Below are 26,465 nucleotides of genomic sequence, written 5' to 3' on the forward strand. Positions count from 1 at the left end.
AAGAAAGAATCTGAGTTTCTTACTCAGTGGTCAGTGGTTTACCGTCCACCCATTTCCACTCTCCCTCTGTATCTCTGTCACTCAGACCAATCCAATACACAGAGCCGTCCAGCTGTTTACTGATGAACTCCTGTAAATGACAACACAATGAAAAAGGCTTTAGTCTCTCTCTCTCTCTTTGTGGATGTGCTGTGTGCACATGTTAATACATTGTGTGCATGAATAGGTGTGTGTATGAGTTGTATGAATGAGTGTATGTATGTACTGTGTGTGTGTATATATTTATATAAAATAAAAACAAAATAGTCAATTCTCCTAAATTGTCACAATAAAGTGTGTGTCAAACTCTCTCTCTCTCTCTCTATCTCTCTCTCTCACACACACACACACACACACACACACACACACACACACACACACACACACACACACACACACACACCTGTTCCTCTGTGCTGTTTATGATCAGCAGGTCTGCTCCTTTTTCCCTGCAGTCCTGTCTGCTCTCAGTCCAGCTCTTCTTCTTCTCAGTAGACATGAAGTAAACACTGGAGTTAAAACTTGTCCAGTTATCTAAAAAAAAATAATAATAAAATGTACAGAGAGTTAAAGTGATGATGAATGGATTATTCAGATGCACCTGTTCTCACACTGCACATAATGAAACAAACACAAACTAGGAGAAATGATGCTATTAAAGATAATTTGTGAGTTAAAAAGGTGATTAATAAAGGGAAAGAAACATTTGACGATCACAAAAATAATGTAAATACAGAGAAGTCGCTCAGTAAAGCATTAGATAAATAACTAGTTTAAACATTTTGTGTTCTGAGCGCAGCATTTATTTTCTCTTTTTGTTTCTCAGTTTAAATATGAAGAGCACATGGCATTTCTGCAGCACTACAGCTTGTACTTCTGTAGAACTTGATAATAGTTTATTGTTCAGCAGAAAATTTAACACGAAATTCATTTACTTACACAAATCACAAAATGTCCTCAGGTGTCCATCTCTCTCCCTCAGTAACTGGTCTCTCTCATTAGTCAGGGTGTCGTAACTGGTCTGTAACTGGTTTTTCTCATTAGTCAGGGTGTTGTATCTGGTCTGTAACTGGTTTTTCTCATTAGTCAGGGTGTTGTAACTGGTCTGTAACTGGTTTTTCTCATTAGTCAGGGTGTTGTATCTGGTCTGTAACTGGTCTCTCTCTTTAGTCAGGGTGTTGTAACTGGTCTGTAACTGGTCTCTTTCTATAGGCAGGGTGTTATTGTACTGGGTCTGTAACTGGTCTCTCTCTGTATACAGGTTGTTGTATTTGATCCACAGCAGTGTGACGGCAGTCAGCAGGAGAACACACAGCAGCACCACACACACTACAGTCAGTCTGTAACACCTGCTCCATGCAGTGTCGCCTCCTAGAGGTACATAGACACAAATACACGTCCTTTAGTCTTTAAATACAGAACTAACATTAATACAGTATAAAAACTCCAACTAGATAAATGTTGAATGAATTAATATTGTATTGATGTTTAACTTCTTCCAGTGGGATTTGTTGAGACAACAGGTAACATTGTGTTCTTGCAAACTTTGAAGTCACAGACTGAATAAACTAAAAAAAAAATCAAGTGAAGTCAGTAATTTACCTTCATTGAGATGCAGTCATGTGATTTTATAAGGCCTACACCCCCCACCCCCCTGTCACACTGATGCTATCAAACTACACTAAAGAGGTGAAGATGGACATTTTGTGAACTCTTTATTCTGGGTAAGTATTTATTTATTTATTTATTTATTTAAATTAAATATGTTACAGTTAGCCTACAGGTATTTTAGCCAGTTAGCACTATCAACAACTCTTGTTTAAGGTTAGAATTAGAATTATACTGAGGCACCTTGATATTATTGACTTGAGCTTAGCTAACGTTAGCCTTCATGTTACTGCACTGTACAGGAGTTACGTAGCGAGCTAAACGTTTATTTATCTTTTCCCCACTTTTGCCCAGCAACAGCGTCCTGCTCCACACCAGCACACACGACCGCGCGAGCGCTCAGCTAACGAAACTTCGAGAAAACTCCGAAGTGTTTAAGTTAAGGAGTAGCAGAGCTTCAGTAGTCAAGTCTGTGCTTTAAACACTGAATTCCAAAAGGACTGGACGTACACCTATGAAGCCATCTGAATGATCATTATTGGACTTGGAGAGACACACTCCCCTCAGATTCACATATTGAGAAACGAACTCTTGTTGCCATAGAGACTCCTTTTTTTGTGTCTGACGAAAAAATAGTCTTCAAAAGCTAAATGTTTGCTAATTCAGAAAATGGTTATGATGTTGTAATGTAAAAGAATCAGTAAGATACTGATAAGAATCTGGTCTCCAGGCATTTTATTGACCTTTAAACAAAATAGAATGTGTATTCTCCTGTTTTATGCAGATCACTCTTTTAACTTTGACTAGTTTTGGATGAATAAAGTATTTTTAAGTAAGGTTTGTGTGTTGAAATTGTTGGGGTATTGTTAGGCCAATCTGTTTTTATAGAAAAACAATCGTTTAAATGAATACATGAATGGGCTACAATGGGAGACAACTTACCTTTTTATGTAGATGAAAAGTTGGACTAAGTCAACACTAGAGAAATTTAAGTCAACTTTATATTTTGAACTGGGTACATATTGTGTCAACTAAACAGCAATGTGAAATTGAAAGTGAAATTTAATCTTACAAACTTCAGTAAAATCAAATTCCTTCATCAGTAACTCTATCCGCCCATCACTGTGAAACTCCTCCCTTTACACTAAATACATGCAGTAATGTTCGTGGCTTTTTGTTGGTTTTAAATAAACTGACTTGCAGATCTGAATCACATCACCTGTTCTCCCTCTGCACCTTGATGAGGAAAAGTTAAGCTAAAGTTTTTGTGCTGATTTACAGAAATATTTTGGATTTTTGCAAAGACTGAAAACATAAAACACTTTCTTCATACTCGTGTGTATATTTGCATGAAGACACAAAATCCAAAGTGGCTGCAGCTACGTACCACTAGGGGCGACGCTGACATGGTTTGTCTCTGGTCTAGTGAATTAGGATGAGGATGTGTTTAATAGAGACTCCAAAGCATTTCTGTAATTCACTCTGCATAAGAGCTTCTGATAAAAGCTGTAAATTTATGGCTTTTTTTTAAAGATAATTTTTTTAAAAACAAATCAAACTCAGAAGTATAATCTGTATATAAAAATGCAGAAATGTATGTGTACCTCTTGGCTTAAAGTGATACGACCCGATTACGCCACCTACAGTAGGTTGTTTCTCTACTCAGGAATAAAGTAAAAATAAATAAATAAACCAAGTAAAATCACAAAAACATGAAGGACCCTGATGGCTCGATTAGATCAAAGACAGAGATGTGATTTAAAAAGATTAAATACAATTTATTTCACACAAATATGCTAAAAATGATCTATGAAATAAAGAAATCCACAGCAAGAGGAAGAACAAAAAATAACAGCAAACCAACACAAAATCCCTCAGAGCAAAAAAAACAAAGAAAAAAGATAAAAACATAAAACACTTTTCCGTTAAGCTTCAGTATACACTCGATACACATGCACACACGTCCCGGAAACAAAAAGCAAAGGGGGAGAGAGAAACCAATATTGCTGCCCAGAGAACAGGAATGCCGGCAAGAGGAGCGTCGCTCTACGCCACTGAAAACACCCCATCCAGCCACACAGCACAGTGTCCCAAATCACCAATTGTACCTAGGTGTGCCCAACCTCCCGATGCTGCTCCACGCCAACAGGCGCGTCCTCCCACGAGTCAAACACCAACCAAAGGGGAAAAAAAGAAAACCTCAAAGCGACCAACCCAACAAAAATTAATACTCAACCGAATACTGAAGTTAAACGTCCATGGCTGAACTCAAAACACAGACAGATACTGTAACACACAGATGATCTGTAATTGTAATCAGAAAGAAAAGTTTAAAAAAAGTGAATAAAGAGAGAGATTTTCTTACTTCCGTCTCTGTGTTCCGTCTCAGTGCTCCCAAGGTGTCTACGTTCTCACAGATATCCACCATCACTGTGGTGGATTTCTATCACTGTAATCTACACAATACTATACATTTTTACAGTTTTGATCATGCAATTTTAAACATTTTGTACCTGTACGTTGTGCTTCTAGACGTCTCTCTGCACCAGCACTTTCCTTCTCTGTATCAGGGTCATGACCTCTAACACCATCTGCACTTTCATAGATCTCCACCACCATCTCCACTCGCTCAGAAGAAGACTGAAGCATCTTTAACCTATAAAAGTCTCAGTAAAATATGAAATGTCTGTGTCTCTATGTGAACGTGACTGACAGGCTGAGCCTCTGTACTCTGTGAAGTGAACTAAATGTGATGATGTCATTAAAAAGAGTCAGAGGAAGTTTAAAAATAATAGGGAAGAAGCCTCAGTGGTCAAAGTGTGAAGACGTTTGAGCTGCAGTTCTCACGCATACATTATATATATATAGTGTATATTAAAGTCCAGCAGTTTTATAAATACTAAAATGACGTTGTTTTATAATGATATAGACATTGCACTGATTCCTCTTATTTTTTTGTTTCTCATAATATTGTTACAGAGACTTTTCACTTTCCAATTTCAAGATTAATTAATAACAGGTTTATTTCTGTCGTATGATTTAGTCGACATGTTCCTGCAGAAGGTCTGGAATTATTTGTAGATTTACTTCTTCAGCCCGTTTGTTGCAGCTTTACTGTGGGGCTGCAAGAAACAAGTTCTAAGTGTCTGAGATCAGCCTTAACCACCGCTCTCTGAAACAAAAACAGACGTCACACCAACAACCACATAGATCACATACAGGATGCACACACACGCTTGTACACATTTACACAGACATGCAAAGTGGGCAGGACATTTATTTAAGCCACATTTACACTAAGCAGCGTGATGCCTACTGTCATATACCTGCTGTGTGTGTGTGTGTGTGTGTGTGTGTGTGAGAGAGAGTGTGTTTATATTAATGAGAATAAAGTTTTACTACTACTATAAATAAAAGTGCAAAAAAATCCTGCCAATCCTGTTTCAGGGAGAACCCGTTACACTAGCACTTAGGACAGGGGTTCTCCATTACCAGGCATTTAAGACTCTTTAACAGACTGCTGAACAGACTACTGAACACACGTACAGTACCATTTATACATTCTACATCAAAACTATTTTTTTTAAACTATGAAATAACACATATGGCATTAGGTCATTAAGTAACAACCACATCAACAACTATAGTCAGTTGTTATTTTAAGACACTGAGGTCAGTCTTTCTGGAACACTTCTTGCAAGAACAGTATTGTCAAGTGCATTTGCAAGCCCATTAATCATCACAGTGAAACTGGCTCTCACGAAGACCATCCCAGGAAAGCAAGACCAAAACCAAAGTCTTCACTTAGAGTCACCAGCCTCAGAAATCACCAATTAACAAACAGCACCTCAGATTAGAGGCGGTTTAAAGGTCTTAAAGAGCAGAAGTAGCAGATACATCTCAATATCAACTGTTTAAAAATGATTATTGCATATTTTAGACACCTTCAGGACTGCTTTACAGTGTAGAAAGAAATAAAACTCAGGAAAGACCTTGGAATTAGAAGGTGTCCAAATGTTTTATTTTTATTTATACTGGTTGTGTATTTATAGGATGCTATAATTTGGGCAGCATGGCAGCTTAGTGGTTAGCACTGTCGCCTTGCACCTCCAGGGTTCGCGTTTGATTCCCACCTCGGGGTCTGTGTGAATGGAGTTTGCATGTTCTCCCCATAGGAGTTTCCTCCCAAGTGAGTAAAAATGTGATTCTCCCTAATTTAGTCGTTCCAATTCCTCCCCGTCACTAGGGGGCTCCTACATTAAGGCCACTACTACCACTCAATCGGAAGGGCAGAAGACAATCACGTTTCCTCCGAACCATGTGATGCCAGCCAAACACATCTTTTCGAACTGCTTGCTCACACACTGTTGTTGGCGGCGTAACACTCGGAGGACAGCGCTATTCGCTCCTTCTGCTTGCGTGAGCTCACAGACGCCCCTGATTGGCTGTAGAGCCGTGATTAATGTAGGAGCACCAAGTACCTCTCATCCCTCTCCTCCTAAGACCTCCGGCTTACAGTATCACCCGGGGATCGAACTCATGATCTTCGGATGATAGGGCAGCACTCTACCACTGGCGCCACTCAGAGGCCAAAGAGAGAAATTTTCTCACTGCCGTCTCTGTGGTAACTCCCACAGTGTCTACATTCTCACAGACATCCACCATCATCTCCTCCCACTGAAATCTACATATACATTTTTACCACTTTTAATTTTGCAAACTTGAACAATTTGTACCTGTGTGTTGTGCTTCTAAATGTCTCTCTGCACCAGCACTTTCCTTCCCTGTATCAGGGTCGTGACCTCTAACACCGTCTGCACTTTCATAGATCTCCACCACCATCTCCACTCGCTCAGAAGAAGACTGAAGCAGCTTTAAACGATAAAAGTCTCAATAAAACATAAAATGTCTGTGTCTCTATGAGCCTCTGTACTCAATGGTCAGAGTGTGAAGACATTTAAGCTGCAGCTCTCACGCATACCATAGATGTATAATGTATGTTGAAATCCAGCAGTTTTATAAACACACAGTCCAAAGACATGCAGAACGCTAACTTGTGTTCCCAAAATGCCTGTAGTGTGTGAGGGAGTGTGTAAGTGTTGCCCGGAGGTCCTACCACAGTCGTACAGAATGAGAATAAATACAGTGAAATACAGTGATCACCACTGGCCTCCAGGGTCCCTAGTTGGACTACAGAGGTTCCTAGATGGATGTCTATAATATGAGACTGCATTTGTGCAAAGTGAACACTAGATGGCAGCATTGATAAAGAACTAAGTTCTTAATTTCTGCTCTCTTACTTTGAAGAGTCTTAGTAACAGCAGAACTCATAAAGAATATTGTTTTATTGCAGTCAATTTTTATATCAAGCTTTTTTTAACTACATATTACAGATATAAAGATGTAAATATCTTGAGTATTAATAACCTTGTGATGCTGTTTTTATCCTGAAATACATGGACTGCAGTTATCAGGACATGTGTTTAACAATTGCAGAATTATTATTAAGGAAATTATTACAGAATTATTGCAGAACTATGGCAGAATTATTATACAATCATTACAGATTTATTACATATTTTAATAGAATTATTGCAGAAATATTACAGAATTATTAAAAAATATAGAATTATTAAAGAATTACAGAATTATTAAAGAATTACTATAGAATTATTATTTTTTTACAAAACTAGTATAGAAACATTACAGTATTATTTAAAAATATAAAATTATTAAAGAAATACTATAGATTTTTTTTTTTTTTTTTTTTTTTAGAAAACTAGTATAGAAATATTACAGTATTATTATGCTTGTTATACAACTCTACTCGTATAACCACATGTGTGGGCTTGAGTGAGTCACGTGACTGAGAAGCGCCGTCGGTCATCAGTATAATAATAGTGTTATAATCATCATCATCATCATCCTCCTCCTCCTCCTCAGTGACCCCCCGCGAGCCGCTCGGCGCTTAAGGGCTTCCCCCAGCGAAACCCCCTCGCGCGCGCTCACACGTCACTGTGCTCCAGTCGCGCGGAGAGAATGCGGTGATGGAGGCGAGCGCGCGCCCTCGGTCCCTCGCGCTCTTCCTCCTGCTCCTGTTCTGCGTCTCGCGAGCTTCCTCGTTCCTGAACCCGTTCAGCGAGTGCGCGCAGAGCCGCGGGAGAGGCGCGTCGTACCGCGGCTCGGTGGACGTCACGGAGTCGGGCGCGCGGTGCATGAACTGGAGCGAGGTGAGCGGCGTGAGCGCGCGCTACCCAGGCAGAGGACTCGGCCAGCACAACTTCTGCAGGAACCCGGACTCCCGGATCCGGCCCTGGTGCTTCTTCCGCAACGCGCGCGGACGCGTCGACTGGGGCTACTGCGACTGCAAACAAGGTACAGAAACGCGTCTCCGAGCGACACGACGCGGACATCTGCCCACTGTTTGTAGAGGCATTTTCGGTGCATCCTTTAAAGCAACCATGCACGAGGACCGTGCTGCGTCGCTTTATACTAAAATATTCATCTACAACCTCTTTGACGGATCCTTTTACACAAAATATGCACGAGCACCTTGATGCATCATTACAACCTAAATATGAAAACATGCATTTACACTGTTCTGCATTTTTTTAGCCTTTTAAACATGCACGTGAATTGACCCGCATTGATTCTGCACCAGTACTGTGCATTTATTGCAGTGGAATACACAAAAAATAAGGTATTTATCCTTGGATTACACAGAGGTTTTGACATACCCAAATCAACACCACTAGAGTTTAATGCAGCATAAAGAGCATGTTGTGGAGGTGTGGAAGGATCCACAGGCTAGATAATTAATCATACAGTCAATCAGATTAGTTTTTATGATCATTTCCGTTTCCCCAGATTAAACTGATAATCCTGACAACTCTTCATTAATCAGTTCTGATTATAACTGATCTACTAAATTAGTTTGCTCACTGCATGATGGAAATTTGGGCACCATGTACAAATGTAGTTTGTGTTTCTTTATTTGTGTTTATAAGTGAGATTTTGTAGGTGAATATCATAGAATTTAGTTTGGCTTGTATTGGAGTGCAAGGTTTCTATATCAATTTTATAATCATCCTTTAGTTGATGGTACGTACAATTTAATTTTAATCGAGTCCTGTAAAATTTTACAATTTTAAAGAAGGAAACTTCAAGAGAGAAAACTCAAAAGACGTCAAAAGACTCAAGAGTCTAAATAACTGAAATTGAAATTCAGCAAAAATTAATTTGAGTTTTCTATTACTTATGGATTAGGACAAACAACTTAAAATAAAACAGCAATTCAAGCAATGATGTACAAATTTAAATTGAGACTTTAACTCCAAAATGTAAATAAAGACATAAAATTAAAGATTGGTAAATTTTTAAATTCAGATTGTAATGGTTATTTTTTTTTATTGATAACACAAGGAGTAAAAGTATTGAAAATTCGAATAAATTACATTAACGCGAGCCCAGATATTATACATTCCAACATTACAGGATTGTATAGACGGCTCATTAAAAAATTAACATTTTATTACAATTTTAATCTGGTCAGCTGATTTGTAATTGCTTCGAAAAATCACAAATATGCTACAAAATAAGGCTTCATCTCATTGCCTTTTTTTTTTTTTTTTTTGCACATTGAAGCGTGTTAAATTGGGAAGAGACAAGTTCAGACAAGCAAACACCCAAACACAACCTCTTGCCCGTGAGAAAGGTATGCCAGACCAAGCAGAGTGCAAACCCGCACCTTTACACAACCACACACACAAAATAGTCTACACTGAATAAAGTCTAATGGCCAGAATTAATCATTAAATCTATTTAACAGTGTGGGTTTATCATAAGGTTTGTACTGTAGGTTCTGGTGAAGACATGTAAATAACACTTCATTATTTCAGCACTGTTGGTTGTGTGTCAGGGGTCAGGTGTCATCAAGTTCAAGTTAAGGAGGTGTTTATTCTCAAATTTAACATAAAAGTCACCTAACTTTGATGTGACTTGACCTGATATGTAACAGAGTACAATTAAATTAAATAATCAAATTATGGGATACAAATTATAAGGGGTAAAATCCTTATTAAATAATTACAATATATAATTAGTGTTTTAAAATTATAGTATATTAATAATATATTAAAAGTCATTCACATAGTTATAATTTTCTATTATTATACATTAGTCATAGACACGTTCACACCTGTATTAGAGACTTAGAAGAAAAATGACTGGAAAAAGAAATGTATTGTCATCTTCTATACCGCTTTATCCTGTATTCAGGGTCGTGGGGCCTGGAGCCTATCCATCGCAGGGCACACACACACTTACACACACTCTCTCATTTACACACTATGGGCAATTTGGGAACGCCAATTAGCCTAACCTGCATATCTTTGGACTTGTTGCCAGATTGACAATTTTCATCTACTTTTGCTATTTAGATTTCTTAGTTTCAAAATACTTAATAAAAAATGTTAGAGTTGATAACAACAACTATTTTTTAAATGTATTTCAAAGTTAAAATATATAAAAAATATATTTTCTTACACTGATTTTCTCATTTAAATAATTTAAATATAGCAATTTATTAATATTTGCAAAAGTTCCATTAACTAAGTTATTAAAAGAACTTTATCCAGTAGCTCCAAAATGATTTTCCCCATTGCCAAGTGACCGACATCACATGATCTCATTCATCTACGTGGCATAAATTATAAACACACCATCCTATTTTTTTTTTTTAATCTTATCTACAGTATAATAGCACATTGTCACTGAGTACATTAGTTGACTGTCAACCCTGTTATGTACATGTTTATGGATTACAGGTTGTTTATGATTGTAATTAAATAATTAGTTTAAATATAATGTTAAACTATTTATGAAAATGAGAAATGATCAGCCAGGGAAGTCCTACCACAGAGGTTATATGTCAAAATAAGGCAATTGTCAACAGTATCATCAGTCCCACATCATTAGTGTTAACAGTCTATATACTGTACTCTACCGTTTAAAAGTTTTAGAACCCTTTCTAACTCCATGATGGTTCCTGATTTTTATTTTTTTCTACATTGTAAAGTATTGCTGAAGGCGTCCAAAAAATGCATTAATCTCCTTTGAACAGTTGATATTGAGATGTTTCTGCTACTTCTGCTCTGTAAAGACTTCATAACGCCTCTAATCTGAGGTGCTGTTAATTGGTCATTTTTCAGGCTGATAACTCTAAATGAACTTCTCGTCTGCGGCAGAGGTAGGTTTTGGTCTCGCCCTCCTGGGATGGCCTTCATGGGAGCCAGTTTCATTATGGTGCTTGACGGATTTTGCAAATGCACTTGACAATACTGTTCTTGCAAGAACTATTACAGAAAGGCTGACCTCTGTGTCTTAAAATAACAACTAACTGTTGTTTTTCTTGTTGTTACGTAATTACCTAATTCCATATGTGTTATTTTATAGTTTTGAAATCCCCAGTATTGTTGTAGAATGTAGAAAATAAATCACTAAACAAAAACAAAGAAATTTGCAAGTGGCCCCAAACTTTTGAACGGTTGAACTTTTACTTTCTCCATCATCAACACAATTTTAAAATTGCTTAAAATCGATAAAAAGAAGAGAACGAGGGCTGGTTGGGATGCTGATCCTGCAGTGAGTGGAGCAGGGGGAAGCACAGCACAAGTGTGTTTAACATGTGTTCCATCAGAGAATGAGATCATGTGATGCTGGTCATTGGCACTGAGACAAATCATTTTTGAGTTGCAGGATGAAGTTCTGTTAATAACATACAGTAGTTGATAAAGCGAGTAGTGAATCCATCCTTTACCTTGGAAATAATTGTTACTGTTTAAGCTTTGTGACTAGCATACTGTGCATGTTACATTGGAGGAATTTACTAACATGAATCAGCTATTTGTTCTATGGAGAAGAAACATTGTTTTTTTAACGGAAATGTACCTCAAATTATAGACTAACTCATAAAGCTGGGAAATCTTAACATGTTCAAAATACAGAAACCATTTACAACCATGTGAAACAAGTTTTCTAGCTAACATGGCTAGATTGTTATCAATCCAAACTAATATATCCGCCATAGTACAATACGAGTACCAGGACACAAAGTGTAAAACTCAACGTAGATTCCAGCAACCAAAATGAATTAGGCTGGCTAATATTAATAACATGAATTGCTATAAATTCCTCAAACTATACTGAAGCTGAGCATGCTTCATGTGTTACAATAGTTTTTCACGCCACTTTCTTAAGACAAATGTATTTATGTTTTTTTTTTTTATTCTCTCAGTTGTGTCATCGGTTGTAGTTGTGTATGTATATTGCAAGAATTTCAAGTAAATAGCTACTGTAGCTATTTACAGTGAGTCTAAAGCTAGGAAAGAATTTAATTCCAGCGTAAAGCGAGGTGGAAATAGGAAGACATTTGGTGTTTTTTTAGGGAGACACACATCATATTTTGTTAGCGTGGCCTGTCAGGTGCGAAAGATTGTAAAATGAGACAGCTAGAGGCGGCACTGTGGCTAAGTAGTTATGCGTGGAGCGTATATATGTGGAGTTTGCGTGTTCTCCCCGTGCTTGGCTGGGTTCCCTCCGGGTACACTGGTTTCCTCCCTCAGTCCAAAGACCTGCAGATTTTAGATTTCAGAAAAAACAGTGAACATTAGGGGTGTAGCAAGGTAATAAGGCTAATATCTGCTAATACTCAGTCTATAATATATATTATGGCATTTTTATTATTTAGATTTCATTTCAAATAAAATGATGTTGTGCGCAGTAACAGTTCATGCATTCATTCGTCTTCCCCCTATTTTTTCCACAGCACGCTAAAACAAAAACACCCATTTTTACACCGCTCAAGGGTGCGAGACAAAATAAGCACTCACTCAACGACTATCACTCAAACACACTTCATTATATTTACTACTCGCTTACATCTAAACTGACATGATGGACTGATCATTTAAAGGACAGCCTGAGGCCATTAATCACAAACTAGCATAAATCAAACTAGCATAAAGATGGCAATATAGAGGAGCAATCATGGAGCTCGTGAAGCCATTTCTAGTCAAGAAGGCGTCTGTCGTTCTCGTGAGATGGTGGGTTCATCCTAAAACGTGAACTGCGGAAAATATCTTGGGTTGAGGACTGTATTCAAGAACTTCTTGATGACTTAGTAATTGCTGTATGTAACATGAGTGGCCTCTTGCAGCCAAGCATATCCATCTACAGTGTTCTTCTATAAGTACACACTTTCCATTTAGCAGTAAAAGTTTGTTGAAATGATTTACTTGGTGATCTAAGATGTAACTAAAGCCTGCTAACCAGGTGGCTGCCTAAATAATGTATCTAGCAAAGTTATTATAGTCCTCAACTTTCAAGATCAGTCATTTTCCAAACTTATATTAAAGGTCCTATATTTTACTCTTTTTTTTAACAAGTTAACACCGGGGCCTCAGAGCTCAACCAAGTGTGTGTTTTAATGCTCCATCTAAAAATCCATCAGATAATGCATATTTTAAAAACTCCAAACTCACTCCTTGTCCCAACACGTCGGTTCAGATTCTACGTAAATGAGCTACTTGTAAGCTCCGCCCATTAATAAAAGAGTAGGGCTGAACAGCAAGCCTGAGAAAAAGAAAAACGAAAGCCTGCAAGCATAAACCTATTTTTCCACGTGCATTGTGTTATTTTAGTTTATGTACAGATGGAAATAAATATGTGAGCAGTTTTAAAGATATATGGTTACTGACACTTCCTGAGGCAAACATGCATCCATTAAACGCAAGCAACCTGAATATAAATAGCAAAGCAAAATGACTCCCATAACTGCGTCCTTGTACCACGTCCAGTTGTCCATTAAATTTATAGTGAGCAAGTGTACAGTAGGGAGTGCTTTTAACCAGAGAAAGTGGTTCTGATTTATATGAAACACTCAGGCCAGTGGTTCACACTGCGATAACACACCTCTCTCTCCCTCACACACACGCATTTAATGGCTAGATTTGTTTTATGTGAGGGATATTTTAAAAGTATGTTGAAAGAGGTTTAAATAGAACTTGGTATTAGACAATGCTTGACCTCCTGTTGCCTGCAGAGCTCCTACTGTAGTTACCAACAGACTCTGGAAATTTGCAATTTAATAATTGCTAATTACATATTACCACTTTGCCGGGCTTAGTTATCATATAGTTAAATAAAATATATGAGGAGGAGTAAAAAAAACTTATTGCTTATCAATGTGTGTGTATGTGTGTGTAGGCTCTGTGCGCCTGCAGGGTGGCAGGTCTAAGTTGGATGGGACAGTAGAGGTGTACATGAATGGTGCATGGGGGACGATCTGTAGCAACGACTGGGACGATAGAGACGCTCAGGTGGTGTGTCGACAACTTGGGCAAGGGTAAGTCGACATCTACTCACCAACACACACACAATATAAAAGTATATATATATATAAGGATGGATGAATATAGGGCTTATGTGTATACAAAAGTGAGTACACCCCTTACATTTCAGCAACCACTTTATTATATGTTCTCAAGGGACACTACTACAGAAATGAAACTTGGATCTACTTTAGAGTCGTCAATGTGCAGCTCGTGTATTAGTACAGATTTACTGTCCTCTAACAATAACTCAACATGCAGACTTTATTGTCTAAATAGCTGGCAACAAAAATGGGTACCCCAATAATTTGAGCATTGTACATTAAAATGAAGTTCAAAATATGTTCTTTAAAATATTCCTTTTCAACCAACAAAAAAAGATGAGGAAAAACTAACATTTTGCACACTTGGCTCAGTTCTACAGCACACTTATTTTTCTCCAGATGAAATAAAGTAAACACAGCAGTTCGAACAGTAAATAACCCAGTAAAATAGTCAAATGCTATGTTTTACGAGCCGACTACCTTAGCTCATATATTCAACAACCGCATAAACATACAAAAACACAATGCCCTAAAGCAAAACTATATGTACTGTATATTAGCCTTTTAGCGTTTGTCACTTACTAATGCAACAATCCCGCTGGTTCTAACCTCGTCATGGCTCTGTATGCTACTGTATTCACTGGCAACAGGTCGATTAGCCTAGCATAATAGTGCAGAGTCCACATTACAGCAAAAAATACTAACTGCATGCTTTTCATGTTACCACCACAGATTCTCAACACTCTTATATCTTACTCAGGGGTATTTATTGTACATCTCATTTAGAGGAATATTAACCCACCTGAAGTAAGAAGAAAATAGGCACAAAACTTTAGCTTGTGTTTAGCTTGACTGACTTAATTAGCAGCACCTGGCGTGTGGGGTTTTAGGTTTCTCCCTATTGATTAGCGCCATCTAGTGACCAGTTTTACAGAGTTTACAGCACAAAGCACAATGAATTTATTATTTATCATTTACAAAGCATCCACTGAGTTAGATATATAGTTCTTCCAGTGTTATTTATGTACTAGATTGTAATCAACCCTCATATAAGCTCCTGTTGGCACCATTGAGAAAGCCAGCTGCACAAAGCTAATAGTTCCCATTTCCAATTTGCAACCTTGCCATTATTTACTGAACCAACATTGGGCCAACCTATCTTTGGCCCCTGCAACAGGACAACAGTGGGCCAACAGACAAAATGACGTCAGCCAACAACTGATACCAACATGACGACGTTGTAGTGCTGACAAAAGGTTACCAAAATTTTGCCGAAGTAGTGCTATCTGGGTACACTTATACACATACTGTTATAGGTATTCTGTGATAAACACACTTTTAAAGATACTATTATAAACATACTCTCAAACATACACTAAAACACAGTATATACACAAATACAATCTAAACACACTCTGATAAACACACTGAGATGGGCTTTACGCACAGGTGGCACCACAGACACATGGACATGAGGCAAGGTCTTACAAGGGCAAGGGTCATTTTATTTAGAAAAATGGGAGGGGGGGGGGTAGCAAGGAGGGAGGAAAACCGAAGGCCTGTGCACGTGCACGTCTGGAGGCAGTGCCCAGTTGGCATGGCATGTGGCCAGTGACTCCTGTGTCCCCCAAAGCAACTTTTTCCACTGATTTCTCCAACTGGCTCCTCCCAACTCTCCTTTGGGTGCAGAGCCTCAGGTAGAAGTTTTTTCTGATGCCCAGCGGCTCTGCAGGTTTACCTGGGAATGGGGGCCTTAATGTTGATGCCTAGAGGCCTTTTTTTCCTCTTTGGCGAAGGTTCGCTCTTCATAAATGTGCGATATGTTTATGACCATACTCTCATAAACACTCTCATATTTACATACTCTCATAAACACCCTCATAAACATACTCTCATAAACACTCTTATAAACACCATTATAAACACCCTCATAAACATACTCTTATAAACACACTCATTTACATACTCTCATAAACACCCTCATAAACACCCTCTCATAAACACACTCATAAACACACTCTCATAAACACCCTCATAAACATACTCTCATAAACACTCTTATAAACACCCTCATAAACACACTGTCATAAACACTCTCATAAACATACTCTCATAACCACTCTCATTAACACCCTCTCATAAACACACTCATATTTACATACTCTCATAAACACACTCATATTTACACATTCTCATAAACACACTCATATTTACATACTCTCATAAACAAACTTATATTTACATACTCTCATAAACACCCTCTCATAAACACCCCCATAAACATACTCTCATAAACACTCTCATAAACACCCTCTAATAAACACACTCATATTTACACACTCTTATAAACACACTCATATTTACATACTCTCATAAACACCCTTATAAACATACTCCCATAAACACACTCTCATAAACATACTCTCGTAAACACTCTTATAAACACCCTCATAAACATACTCTCATAAACACTCTTATAAACACCCTCATAAACACCCTCATAAACATACTCTCATAAACACCCTCATAAACATACTCTCATAAACACCCTCTCATAAACACACTCATATTTACATACTCTCATAAACACCCTCATAAACATACTCTCATAAACATACTCTCATAAACACCCTCATAAACATACTCTCATAAACACCCTCATAAACATACTCTCATAAACATACTCTCATAAAAACTCTTATAAACACCCTCATAAACATACTCTCATAAACACTCTTATAAACACCCTCATAAACACACTCTCATAAACACCCTCATAAACACCCTCATAAACATACTCTCATAAACACCCTCTCATAAACACACTCATATTTACATACTCTCATAAACACCCTCATAAACATACTCTCATAAACATACTCTCATAAACACACTCTCATAAACATACTCTCATAAACACACTCTCATAAACACACTCTCATAAACACTCTTATAAACACTCTCATAAACATACTCTCATAAACACTTTTATAAACACCCTTATAAACACACTCATATTTACATACTCTCATAAACACCCTCATAAACACCCTCATAAACATACTCTCATAAACATACTCTCATAAACACACTCTCATAAACACCCTCATAAACACACTCTCATAAACATACTCTCATAAACACTCTTATAAACACCCTCATAAACATACTCTCATAAACACACTCATATTTACATACTTTCATAAACACATTCTCATAAACACATTCTCATAATAGGCAGAAAAATATGAAGGCTTATTCTTGTCTTCCTCCTTTTTTTGACCTAGATATGTCATAATGTCTCTTGAAAGGTCAAAGGTCCCCCCCCCCCCCCCCCCCCCCAGCACACACACATGCCATTGTCTTCCTGAAAGCCTGGTGACCTTGAGGTCGTTTCTAAGCATGATAAGCCAGAAGTGCTGGTGGTGGTGCTTTAATGCACACACACGTGTACACACACACACACGCACACACACGTGTACACACACGCACACACGCACACACACGCACACACATGTGTACACACACACACACACACACAGACAAACACACACACACACACACACACACACACACACACTCTTTTATCTTTTACCCCAACAAATCATTTGTCCTCTGTTAATAATGAATGGAGCTTTTCCAGTCTGATTAATCAGGTGGATTAATAATACATGTGAAATGAAGAGCAGGAGCACACACACACACACACACACACACACACACTTACTTGTCATTTCTGGTTGTGTGTGAGTATGTGCTTTATAGGTATCTAAAGTGACTTTACAGCATTACAGCATGTAATCAAATGTTAAACCTCATGCCATGATCAAACCATCTGTCTGGATTTAGTACATTTATAATAATACAAATGCTAATGTATAGTAATGAGTATGCACACACACACACACACACACACACACACACACACACACGCACTTGGGAATCCTCCTGGCAGGTGGGGGTATAAATACGTGCTGGCGGAATCAGAAAAGACACTAATATCATTTGCAAAGTGTATCCTATATCGTGTAACAGCTCAAGTCCAAATAAATAAAAATGGAGATTTTTAAGAAGAAAATACAATTCCTACTTTCTGCTTACTGGATTTCAGTGGAATTTTTTAGGACTTTATCTTGTTATCTTCAGATGCTGTAATGACGCGTACACAAACACACATACACACCCAGCTCTGCAGGCTCTCTCTCTCTCTCTCTCTCGCTGCCATCACAAGGAGACTACAGGTGGAAAGCCTTACAGTATGTCTAACGTGTTGGCTGCACCTGCGCCTCTCTGTCTGTAGATGGCGCGCGACCACACCCCTGCTTTAGAAACAAAAAAAGTCAAATATAGAGATAAAAGAATTTCAGCTGATAAAGTTGTTGTCGGTCTTTTGGTCTTTCGTCGAGGGGGCACGACATCGGATGCCCTTCCTGACCTCTATTTCATCTGGGCTTGGGACCGGCATTCCTGTGGTTTAGACACTGGCTGGGATTTGAACTGATCCATCAATGCCAAATTTAACTTATAAAATAAACTATATAAATGTTGAGTGACTAGACAACTCATATTATAATGCTGGAATTCAATTAACGCGTGACCACCACACATGCAAAAGTCATGGTTACACTATTTTTCTAAAAAAAAAAATTATAAGGTTTGTAAATTGTTTATCGTTACGCGTAATGTTGTTGAACATCCGCAAATTAAGTTTGTTCCCGTTATCGCTTATGTTACACGGTAGCAATAACCTAGCTACTGGTAGCTACGGTTTCCTGTCCAGCATCTCGTTATGTCTCTTGTGAAACTAATAAGACAAAAATAAACAAACAAACTAACTAAAAAACAATAGGTATTGTGAAACCAGCTAATTGTTAAACCATTCATGGTTTAGACTTTCCTACAGTACATTGGCCATTTTTAAAGATATACAACCACAACGTTACCTAAAGTGCTGACACTGGAGATTCTTTCCTGAATATGTTATGTAAACACTTGTTTACATGAAGCTGTACAAGTTATTGTGTTTTAACTTCCCCATTTAAGGATCCCAGAGGAATAAACCCTAATCAGTCTTACTTGATACCCTTTTCGTAGGTATAAAGCACGAGCACGCGCGAGCTCCCTATCTAGGCTGCCTCTGGCTGTAGTGCACTGGAAGACAATAGGATGCAGTGGGGACGAAGCCGACTTGCTGCAGTGCCCTCGGATGGTTTGGAACGGAGGAGAGTGCGCCAACCATCAGGCCGCTGCAGTCACATGCACTCCAGTCGAGGGTATACACACCCACACATATACAGTATGGTTTTTAGTATCTTTGTTAGGACTTTCATTATTAATGTAGTCCAACTAGGGACCATGGAGGCCAGTGGTGTCCATTGTATTTATTCCCATTTTCACAAACCTGGTCGAACCTCCGGTAAACATTCACACGCACATTCACACCCTACGGGCAATTTGGGAACGCCATTTCCCCTTATTTCCATGTCCATGTCTTTGGACTAGGGGAGGAAACCCGAGTACCTGGAGGAAACCCATCAAGCAGAAGGAGAACATGCAAACTCCATGCACACAGACCCTAAGACGGCACTCGGGGGCTGTGGGTTTAAAGGTTGAGCTAATCATTGCTCAACCCTTAAACCTCAGTCATTAAAAAGAAACGTATTTTTATTTTCAAATAAGCCGAGAAGAAAATTTGTGGGGACCAGCAAAAGGTTGAACAAAAATGTCAAATATTTCCATCCATGTGGGAACATTTTGTCCGTGAAGCTATAAAAAAAAGCCCACCTATACAGATGCCCACACATACTCTGCAAAAATCTATCACAATGTGGTGTATGTGTGTGTGTATGTGTGTGTGTGTATGTGTGTGTGCAGCTTCTTCATTTGTGACAGTGCGTCTCGCTGGAGGAGGGAACGCATACGAAGGTCGAGTGGAAGTGTATCACGCTGGACAGTGGGGCACGGTGTGTGACGACCAGTGGGACAATAACGATGCTGAGGTGGTGTGCAGACAACTGGGCCTGAGGTAACACACACACACACACACACACACAGTTAATTAGGCCGGACAAGGTTTTGCTCAACCTCGTGATTTAGTGAGACACCAGAGGCCAATAATACTGGATAGATAGAGAGAGAGAGAGAGAGAGAGAGAGAGTGGAGGAAGTAAGAGTGGGCGATTTAGAGACAAGAGATTTAGCAAGTGTGAAAGAAGGAGGACTGGAATGAAAGACTCCGAGGCAAGAAAGAGCGAGCGAGAGAGAGCGAGAGAGACAGAGTGTGTGGTCTGTGTGAAAGACAGAGCGTCATTGTTTCAGCCTCTCTCAGCCTAATTGTGACTGATGGCAGTAACGTGGAGGAGCATTAATACGGGCGGCTACGCCTGCGCGCTTTTACATTCATCATCTCTACCACGGAAATGTGCGTGCGTGTTCACGTGTGTGTGTTCATCTCTATCATGTGGTGTGTATCTCTTTGTGGAGTTATCTGTGTACAAGTGTTTATGTGACCTCATTTTGGCGTGTTTACACAACTGTCCATGTTTATCGCTGTGTTTTACGAGTGTATATTTGTATATGTGTGTGTGTGTGTGTGTGTGTGTGAAGCGGCACGGCTAAAGCCTGGGTCGGGGCATATTTCGGCGCGGGTGTGGGCCGCGTGTTGCTGGACGAAGTGAGCTGTACAGGAAACGAGCTCTCTATAGAGCAATGCCCGAAGACCGCCTGGGGAGAACACAACTGTGATCACACCGAGGATGCCGGAGTGTCCTGTACACCGCTTATAGGTACAAACACAAACACACACACACACACAGAGTCGCTCTGACACACACCCGCACGCATGTACCCGCATGCTATTGTCTTTTACATCTCAGATGGATCGGTGCGCTTGGTGGGCGGAGCAGGGGGGTTTGAGGGAAGGCTGGAGGTTCACTATCAGGGCCGATGGGGAACGGTGTGTGATGACGGCTGGACAAGCGTCAACACGCAGGTCGTCTGCAGACAGCTGGGATACAGGTAACACGTATGCATTAAACATTACTTATTCAATTAATGATATTAAAGAATAAAGTAAGGAGAAAGCTATTGGAGAAGTAAACACAAGAAGTAGAATTTATCATTTCCATAGACGTCCATTGACTTTCTTGACGTTCTTGAATGTATAGTGACTTTCATTCGGGATGTTTGTTCTTAAAGTCTGTTATAATTTGTCTTACAAAAAAAAAATCCCAGATCAGGACAGAATGTGAACCCGGAGCGTTTCGGTGCGCCGTCGGGGCCGATTTTCCTGGATGATGTGAGCTGTAGCGGGAAAGAGCCAGCGCTCACACTCTGTGCCAAGAAAGAGTGGCTCAGACACGACTGCAAACACACAGAGGACGTGGCTCTAATCTGCAGCACCCAACGCACCGGACATGGAGTGCCAGGCAGTATGAGTGCATGCACGCACACAACCACACACACACTTAAGCACTTATTTCATGACGTAAACCCTAATTATTTCTAATGCACCACGCACCTGCTGCTCCATATGGGGAGTTGCTTTTGTTAAAGTAATCAGGGAGATCAATGGTGCAGGAATGTGCAGGAATCCTATAGTTTAAAGCTGCGTTACAGTATCTTCGTGCATCTTGTAAATGAATCAAATAATTTATTTACGAGGTATACGCATTCCAGTAGTATTTCAATTTTGTAATGGGATCATTCGGTATTTCAATATACTGTACAATCATTAAAAAAATTAAAAACTACTATTAGTGCCGCCATTTGAATTCACTTTTTTCATGTAAAAACATAATAAAAATCATCTGATCATAGCGGGTCTCAGTATAAGACAAATACAACCTCAGACAAACAACAACATATAACTTTTTTTTACCGTGCCATTATATACTAAACAAATGATGAAAAAAAAAAAAAACATGCTGACACGTACCCGCTTACTACCACTCTTACTGAATTTCAGTGGGCAAGTTGCAGTCAGCTGCTGCTGATCATCAGCCCTTGATTAATTGATCATCAGCAGGGGTGCAGACTAGTGATGCGCGGGTCGGGTATTTTTCCAACCCGCGGGTTCCACTTTTATGAAATTATTCGGCCCGCCCCAGCCCACCCCGCACCACTGTATCTATTTTTACAACCTGCCCCGTAAATAGACATACTAGGCATTGTAATTCAAATGTAAACAGTCTTTATTTTAGCCTTAAAGTGCTTGGAAACATCGCCCTATAAACTGGCAGCGACATATGATTATGAATATAAACGATAAATCAGGTCATATTAATAACAAGATAATGATACACATTTTAAAAATGTACAGAGCAGTGTTTGTAATCTGGGCTAAACTATTTTTAATTTTAGATTTGTATAGGGCAGGCCTACAGTTTACAGCCTACGTTAAATAACCACTGACACTTTTTTTTCATTTATCACACGGGAATGTTTAGTTAGCGTTTTTACGTTCGCTGTGCAAAAAAAGAATTCTAAAACATTAGATTTAGCAGCCTGACCTTTTTTTCTTTTAATAATGTAAATTCCCGACCTCAATTTCTCCCACGCCTCGTCTTCCATCTTTTATTTCTTTGTTTTTGTTGTGACTTGCAGCGGTAGCGGTAGCAGTGACTTGTCACGTGACGTAACCTTATAAAAGGACTTGTGATAAGGTTGAAAATATGAAAATTGTGATAAAATTTGAAAATAAATATTCCCAAATATTTAATATAGGCTACAGGGAATTGCACGCAAAAATTTTTTAATGATCCGCCCCGACCCGCCCCGCAAATAAAGTGACAATTTCTTTACCAGCCCCAACCCGACCCGCGGGTTACCAGACGACCCGCGCATCACTAGTGCAGACCTCTATAAAAGCAGAAATTTTGCCAGTTTGCTGGTCTGGAGTATTCAGGTGTGTGTCATCACAATGCAAAGTGGAAACGACATAAGCAGTGGCCTTAGAGTTATTAAGTTAAGTTTTACTGCACGCCAATCTGACAAGGGGTAATAAAACCATTCAAAACAGTTGCCAATCTCCCCAGAAGTGGATGCCCCAGCACAATCATCCTAAAATTAGACTGTAGAAATACAAAACAACCACAAAAACTACAACTCAGACCCAACAAGCCTCATTGAGCAGGTCATATGTTAAAGGTACTGCATACAATGAGAGCACAATTAAAAGAAGACTGTACAAGAAAAAAAAAACACAGCAGAAACACTTCATATCTACTGTCCAGCATGGGGTTTGAGAGGGTTGAGTATTCAGACTTTTTTTTTTTTTTTTCATTTTTGCAGTATTAGGGCTTAGGCACCCCTGAACTTAGGTTGACCACAAACTTCTCTTCCCCGAGTATTCTAGAGGCTAACGTGAGCCATATGTGTGACAGCTAAAGCTAATGTAACAGGACAATGATCTGAAGCGAGGTAATGTATATATGTATTGGGTACGTAGACCTGCTATGATTAGATCATTTTTATGTTTTTAAACGTGATATGATTTTTTTACAAGGATAAATTTAACTCTGATTTGATTCACGTTTTCTCCTGTAGGACCCATGAGAACCTTAGTAAACATGGTAAGCAATGCCCCCCTTGTACCATGGTATGAAGTATGATTTACAGTAACATTAAACTTTCTGTATTTGCTGATAACGTACTGTACATGTACCACACAATGGTACATGGTTCTACCATGGTATAAACTTTGGTATAACAGTACATGTACAGTACTATAGTATGGTATGGATACTTATGGAACATGTACTTAGAATAACAAAATATGCTATACTTGTTTATGTACCATAATGGTAATATTTATATAGTAACCTCTGTAGTTAGGGTACCCCTTCAAAGGTTTATACATAATACTTTGGTGAATACTATATTATTCGTTGCATAATACAGTGGTTACTAAAGTTTGGCAGGTATCCAATATGATTCTGCCTTTACTATACCATACCAGTTGTATGTGATAATATAGTTAATATGGTGGCGTATGCACAAACATAGCATATCAGATACCTGCTAAACCATGTTATTCACCAAAGTACTGTAGTACATACATAGTACCATACTACTAGCATGATACCCACTGAAGTGTCATAGTACCATGGTATTTGCTAAAGTATGATGGTACATGGTATAGTTCTACCATGGTACAGTATCTATTGAAGTGGCATACTGTAGTACCAACCAGTCATATGGTGCCTATCGTGATAATGTTTGAAGTACCACAGTTATACTATGGTATATTATGGCATGTATGGTTTACCATAGTATACAGATTCTTATGAGTGTGAGTTTGATTCTGAGAAATGTGAGAACGGTTCAATCTCAATCTGGCTTCCTGAATGCTTTAACGTTAAAGGTCTTCAGAGAAAATGAAACCTTGGCAGCCAAGTGAGACTGTTTTATCAGCTCCAGCTGTCTATCAACTTATCTGGCTGTGTTTCCCTTGCTCTCCATAAAGCGCTGATGATTTTACCTGGTACAAGCCATCCGCACACACCCAAGCCACACTGTAGGGATCGTGTGTGAACAAAAGCTCTTTGGTGAATCATCATTTGAAGCAAGAAGGCGTGTGGTGGTATAAAGCCTTAATGTAACTGTGTCCTCAAAGGGTCTTAATTGCCAAAGTGGCCTGTGATTGATTTCATTTTTTTTTTTTTAATGCGAGTCAAATGGAGTCTAGTGGTCTCTGGTGATTCGGTTTTGCTAATAAAATGGGATTTTATGGACATTCAGGAGACAGAGAAGCACTGGAATACAGCCTTCATGACCATCTAGACAGAATATTAAATTAGACATTCGGCAAAAAGCTATCAAATCAAATTTCTTACATCATGATATGAAAATGATTAGCGCAAAACCCTTTTCATTTTATGTGGCTGATTTCCATTAAGAAATTTCTAGAACAACAGAAAAGTTATTTTTCTCAGGGGGATAGCCTAAATATTGGCACTAAAAATAGCTGCAAAGGAACAATGATCAGGCCCAAGCACCTGCGCTATTGCCCCCCGGGCGCACCAGAAAGACAGTGTAAACGTGCATTAAAATGAAAAAATACCAATACCATTAACTTCACACACTACAGTATGACGACATGGGGCTGATCAGCGTAGTGCTTGTACCCTACATAAACACTACATGAACCATAGCAACATGAGCTAACCTGAGCAGCAATGCTTTGTAAGGTTAGCATAATTGTTAAAACAACATAACTTACACCTTGAATCAAAAAGCTGAGGTGATAAACATAAATATAACCAGGAACAATATAATTATCTTTCATTTTAGGGATTCTATTTAATGTTTAAACTGTTGTACTGAGCTATAAAATATGTTGACAGACTTTAGCTTTAGTTTAGCCAGCTAAATAACAATGCAACACTAACTAGGCTACATGTGGCTAATAATAAGGTACACAGTGTTCATTTAAGTACATGTAAATATAATGTACAGTACTGTAGGTAATATTAGTGTATTTTATCACTTAGTCCAGAATTAGCATAGCACATAATAGTGCACTGTAAGGACAGTTAGCAGTACTACAATAGCAATAGCAGTTGCTACAAATATATAGCATTGGGTTGCTTTACCACACTTAGACAGGCTAGCTAGCTATCTTTCTGTGTGTGTGTGTGTGTGTGTGTGTGTGCGGGCAAGTGAGTGTATCTCTTGCTGTGACTTTTTAGTATGCACTTAAGTATGTTAATCTTGGTGCATATAATCTATATTTTTTTAGTTTTATGCTATCAAACACACACACATTAAGTCTAATAAGTCCGCATTCCACAGAATGTAAAACTCTCCCACATCCCAGCATGGGATCCCTGTCTTGGAGGTCACCTATAGCCTGCAAACCTTTCTTTAGTTTTTAGCAGTCTCTTTGGTTTTCTATGATGAATAAATAAATAAATACTGCACAAGTCATGCATTAGCATGTGAAACCTAGTATTAAAGGGCACCTATTATGCCAAAATTTAGCTTTTTGTCATTTTTAGTCATACATTAGGCTCGACGACGTGTGTATAAAATGTATAAACTTTTCGTGCTTAAAACAGGGCTTAAACCAGATAATTAGATTTGTCCCCTATTGTGACCTCATATAAGAAGATGCCCTAACCTGCACATTATTTAAGGCGTATTTCAGACTTAGCATTGGTATTTCAGTCTCACAGTCACAATGCAGGAGCACTGAGACCTGTGTTTAAATGTTAAAGAGGGTAAATATGGGACCTTTAAAGGAAAAAATGCAGACTGTACAATAGGTCTGGATTTTAAATAGTACATAACCTTAAACTCTTCACCTTGCATGTCACTTTTCATTATACATTTAAGGCGTACAACAATAAACGTTCGCTTCTCTTTCCGGTATGACAGATGGAAAT

At 38.7% G+C, this 26,465-nt stretch overlaps 2 protein-coding genes across 3 annotated transcripts in view; one reads left to right on the plus strand and one right to left on the minus strand.

Moving 5' to 3' along the window:
- Positions 1–19: 19 nt before the first annotated feature.
- Positions 20–4,344, minus strand: LOC128508268 (C-type lectin domain family 4 member M-like). The gene is made up of 4 exons (XM_053479496.1): positions 4,161–4,344; positions 979–1,410; positions 443–573; positions 20–130 (listed from the first exon to the last, which is right to left on the minus strand). The coding sequence occupies exons 1-4, from the start codon at positions 4,294–4,296 to the stop codon at positions 20–22; spliced, it is 810 nt and encodes a 269-aa protein (XP_053335471.1). The 5' UTR covers positions 4,297–4,344.
- A 3,269-nt stretch (positions 4,345–7,613) lies between these two features.
- prss12 (serine protease 12) overlaps positions 7,614–26,465 on the plus strand; it is a 33,203-nt gene continuing 14,351 nt past the window's right edge. The window contains exons 1-7 of one of the 2 annotated variants that reach the window (XM_053479507.1): positions 7,614–8,022; positions 13,912–14,050; positions 19,175–19,353; positions 19,955–20,105; positions 20,686–20,864; positions 20,955–21,096; positions 21,313–21,509. In XM_053479507.1, coding sequence (XP_053335482.1) covers positions 7,695–8,022; positions 13,912–14,050; positions 19,175–19,353; positions 19,955–20,105; positions 20,686–20,864; positions 20,955–21,096; positions 21,313–21,509 — 1,315 coding nt within the window. In that variant the 5' untranslated portion in view covers positions 7,614–7,694. The remainder of the gene's footprint in view (positions 8,023–13,911; positions 14,051–19,174; positions 19,354–19,954; positions 20,106–20,685; positions 20,865–20,954; positions 21,097–21,312; positions 21,510–26,465) is intronic. The other variant, XM_053479508.1, reaches the window with a different exon arrangement.

This window comes from Clarias gariepinus, chromosome 20 (assembly GCF_024256425.1).
Source record: "Clarias gariepinus isolate MV-2021 ecotype Netherlands chromosome 20, CGAR_prim_01v2, whole genome shotgun sequence".
NCBI lineage: Eukaryota > Metazoa > Chordata > Actinopteri > Siluriformes > Clariidae > Clarias > Clarias gariepinus.

What these genes read in the sequence shown, in the direction of transcription:
- LOC128508268 (XM_053479496.1), bottom strand. Translation starts at nt 4,296, where the DNA reads ATGCTTCAGTCTTCTTCTGAGCGAGTGGAGATGGTGGTGGAGATCTAT. An exon ending in TCTAGAAGCACAACGTACAG is followed by an intron (nt 1,411 to 4,160) that starts GTACAAAATGTT and finishes ATGTACCTCTAG; the next exon opens with GAGGCGACACTGCATGGAGC. An exon ending in TAAACAGCACAGAGGAACAG is followed by an intron (nt 131 to 442) that starts GTGTGTGTGTGT and finishes TGTCATTTACAG; the next exon opens with GAGTTCATCAGTAAACAGCT.